The sequence below is a fragment of the Sinocyclocheilus rhinocerous genome, unplaced genomic scaffold (assembly GCF_001515625.1).
Source record: "Sinocyclocheilus rhinocerous isolate Xijiao unplaced genomic scaffold, SAMN03320098_v1.1 scaffold1127, whole genome shotgun sequence".
NCBI lineage: Eukaryota > Metazoa > Chordata > Actinopteri > Cypriniformes > Cyprinidae > Sinocyclocheilus > Sinocyclocheilus rhinocerous.
In genome coordinates this window covers 717,594-721,409 of record NW_015632463.1, presented here as the reverse complement: position 1 = coordinate 721,409, position 3,816 = coordinate 717,594, and the positions used below count along the sequence as shown (strand labels likewise).

Below are 3,816 nucleotides of genomic sequence, written 5' to 3'. Positions count from 1 at the left end.
ATATATATATATTATTATTAAGTCTAAGCAATGTTATTTTTTCTATAAGCCCCCTTTTTTTTAAACCATATTTATGATGTCAAAACAAACTGCAATAGTTTTGTACGGTATTCAGCACTTTGGACTGGACAGCTCCCATAACGACGTTACTTTGTACAGTTTTAGGTGCTATACTTTATAAATGCTGGTTTGGTAGGTATTGTTGAATAAATATGAAATTAAATAAACATACTACTAATAGTAATAACAAAAATGTATTTAAAAACAGTATAAAAAATGTTATTTAAAAAATACTTTTCGTGGGAAACAGTATTTCTTCTTCATAAAAATTGAGAACTAAACTGTTAATGTCACATTTTTAAATAACACATTAAAAATATGTTCTAATAATTCCCTTACAGAAAAACTACATGAATTTTACATGTGCAATCACATGTTAAAATTACATGTGAAACACATGTGAAACGTGCTTTGCACATGGGAAACGTAGTTTTGTAACATTTTCATATTTCACATGCGATTTTAACGTAAATGCACATGTGCAATTCATGTGTTTTTTCTGTAATGGTTCTTTCCCTCTGAATTCAAAGAACAACTAAATACACTTGCTCATATACCTTTAATGCTCAAATGCTAATACCGTGTTACTTTAACATGCATAATCATTTTCCAGTCTAAGCAGATAAGAAATCAGTCTGAGGCTAACTGCATTTTTTTTTAGATCACAGCTGTCCACTAGATGCCGTAATGCATACAACAGAGAGCTGGTTACCCCTTTAAGAAACAGCAAAGCATCTATTGGATGAGTGAGCATTGAGCTCTGTACCAATCGTTCTTCAGACCGTACAAAGGGATCTACTCCCTCCCTCAGCCAGAGGAGGAGTACAATGATGAGAGCTGTAGAGCGAAAGAAAACATGAACGCTTTATGAGGCTGCTCACCACAACGAAAATGGGCTGAGTACACGTTTATTTGAAAATGGAAAATAACATTCGGTTTTTATAAGGATGTAAGATGAAGATTTGTAGATGGGACTAGCAAACGCGACAGAGAAATGAGGAGGAACGGAGGGTGGAAATGGGCAGCGCTTTGGCTGTTCGCTTTCTCTCTATTGTGGAATACAGTTGGAGCTCAGATTCGCTACACGATACCCGAAGAGTTAAAGGAAGGATCTATCGTTGGGAACATCGCGAAGGATCTTGGTTTTGACGTCTCAGATATTGCCGAGCGTAAGTTACGAATAGCATCTGAGTCGAATAGGCAATATTTTAGTGTGGATTCAGGGAAGGGTGATCTGTTAGTTAATGGCAGAATAGACAGAGAGACACTCTGTGGACAAAGCGCCAGTTGTCTAATGCCACTGCAGATCGTTATTGAGAATCCATTACAGATGCATAAAGTTGAAATAGAAATACAAGATATAAATGATAATGCACCTAACTTCCATACTAAAGATGCCACATTAAAAATACATGAAGTGATTACTCCAGGCGCACGATTTACCCTTGAGAGTGCCGAGGACCTCGATGTTGGCAGCAATAGCATAAAGACGTACTCACTTAGCAGTAACAATTTCTTCCGAATTAATGTTAAAATTTTAAAAGATGGAAGAATGGTACCTGAACTTGTGGTTGAAAAACCTTTAGACAGAGAGAAACAGTCTATACACAAGCTAATATTAACTGCCTTAGATGGTGGCAATCCAGTAAAATCTGGCACATCTTTATTGCTAATAATCGTTCAAGATATAAATGACAACGAACCAAAATTTGAAATTGCTGTATACAAAGCATCGGTACTAGAAAGAGCCATCTTTGGCTCAAGTGTGCTCAAAATAAAAGCCACTGATTTGGATGAAGGACCTAATGGTGAAATAGAGTATTCATTCGGTGCGCATACGCAAGATCTTGTAAGAAATGTTTTTAGTGTGAACGCTGAAACCGGCGAAATCACAGTTATTGGAAAACTAGATTACGAGACTAAAAACACGTATATGTTTGATGTTTGTGCTAAAGACAAAGGGAATCCAGAGCTCGAAGGGCAGTCATCGGTTCAGATAGATATCATAGATGAGAATGACAATCCTCCAGAGATTATCCTGACATCTTTAGCGAGTCCTGTGCCTGAAAATGCAACGGTGGGAACTGTGGTGGCTCTGATTACCGTCAAAGATTTAGACTCCGGTAATAATGGCAAAGTCGAGATAATTGTCTCCCCGGATGTTCCTTTCAAATTGAAAGCCTCTTTCGATAATCACTATTCGTTGATAACCGACTCATTTTTAGACCGTGAAGTTCATTCTGAATATAATGTAGAAATACTGGCCATAGACTCCGGTGTTCCACCTTTAAAAACTACGAAGACGGTAAATGTTAAAATGCTTGACGTGAATGACAACGCTCCACTATTCTCACAGTCCTCATACAATATTTACATAAACGAAAATAATCTGGCAGGTGTGTCGTTGTTTTCTGTATCTGCAGTTGATATTGACCGAGACAAGAACGCTTTACTCACTTACTCAGTTTTGGATTTAAGTTCTAATCAAGTTCCAGCATCATCTTATTTTTATATCAACTCTGAGAACGGAACTATTTACAGCATGAACTCATTTGATTATGAGAAAATGAAGCTAATCAGCATTGTAGTGCAGGCTAAAGATCATGGCTCTCCACCTCTGAGCAGCAACGCCACAGTTCATGTGTTCATTCTGGACCGGAACGATAACGCACCTGCTGTCATTTACCCGTCCACATCCATGGGGTCTGTTACTCATCAGAGGATGCCTCGTTCTGCTAAAGCAGGACATCTCGTTACTACGGTAACAGCAGTGGACGCGGACTCGGGTCATAACGCCTGGCTGTTCTACAGGCTCGCGGAGGCCACGGACGCGTCTCTGTTCAGTGTCAATTTACATACGGGAGAGGTGAGGACTAAACGCGCTGTTTCAGAGCACGATGACTCCTCTCAGAGACTACTGATAGAAATAAAGGATAATGGAGAACCGCTCCATTCCACCACAGTCACAGTGGATATACTGATAGAGGAAGGCCTTCATGAGCCCATCTCGGAATATAGTATGAAAACAACAGAAAACAACAACAAGAAGAAAAGCGGCACAATCGCTTTGTACTTGATAATCTCTTTGGGCACAGTGTCAGTTTTATCTGTGTTGACATTATTTACGTTGGTTGTGAAATGCGTTAGAAGCAGCATCGGAAGTTCAAGCTGCTGTATCAGGAGGACAAATTCTGAATACAAGAACCCCAACAGAAACCTGCAGATCCAGCTCAACACTGACGGGCCCATTAAGTATGTGGAGGTTCTGGGAGGAGACATGATGTCTCAGAGTCAGTCCTTTGGCTCCTATCTCTCTCCAATGTCAGAATTCAGTGATCTCACCCTCGTTAAACCCAGCAGCACCACAAACTTTACAGACACGCTAAACGTGCTTGATGCGTCATTACCAGACAGCGCGTGGACGTTCGAAAGCCAACAGGTGAGAAAGCCTAGATGTAAAAAGTTAATGTGTATACATACACTATATTATTTATACTTAACAGTGATAGAATGACGTTATTTTCAGCACCTTGGACAGCACCATGTGTACTTTTGTCTGAACACAAAATACTCTTTTGTTTGCACATAATAATAATAATAATAATAATAATAACACTAATAATAATAATAATAATAATAACTAATGTTAGTTTTGTAAATAATTTTAATAATAATAATAATACTAATAACCAAAATGTTAGTTTTGTACATAAATTAAATAATAATAATAATAATAATAATAAAAAAAATTTTTGT

The 3,816-nt window shown here is 38.0% G+C and overlaps 1 protein-coding gene across 2 annotated transcripts in view; it reads left to right on the top strand.

Annotated features, from left to right (window-relative positions):
- The window catches only part of LOC107742370 (protocadherin gamma-C5-like), a 43,289-nt gene that overhangs the window by 20,223 nt on the left and 19,250 nt on the right, over positions 1 to 3,816 (top strand). The window contains exon 1 of one of the 2 annotated variants that reach the window (XM_016555315.1): positions 726 to 3,499. The exons of the other annotated variant lie outside the window; for it this stretch is intronic. Within the exon in view, the coding sequence (XP_016410801.1) occupies positions 1,055 to 3,499 (2,445 nt within the window). The 5' untranslated portion in view covers positions 726 to 1,054. Of the gene's footprint in view, positions 1 to 725; positions 3,500 to 3,816 lie in introns of those variants that run through there. 2 annotated transcript variants of the gene reach the window in all.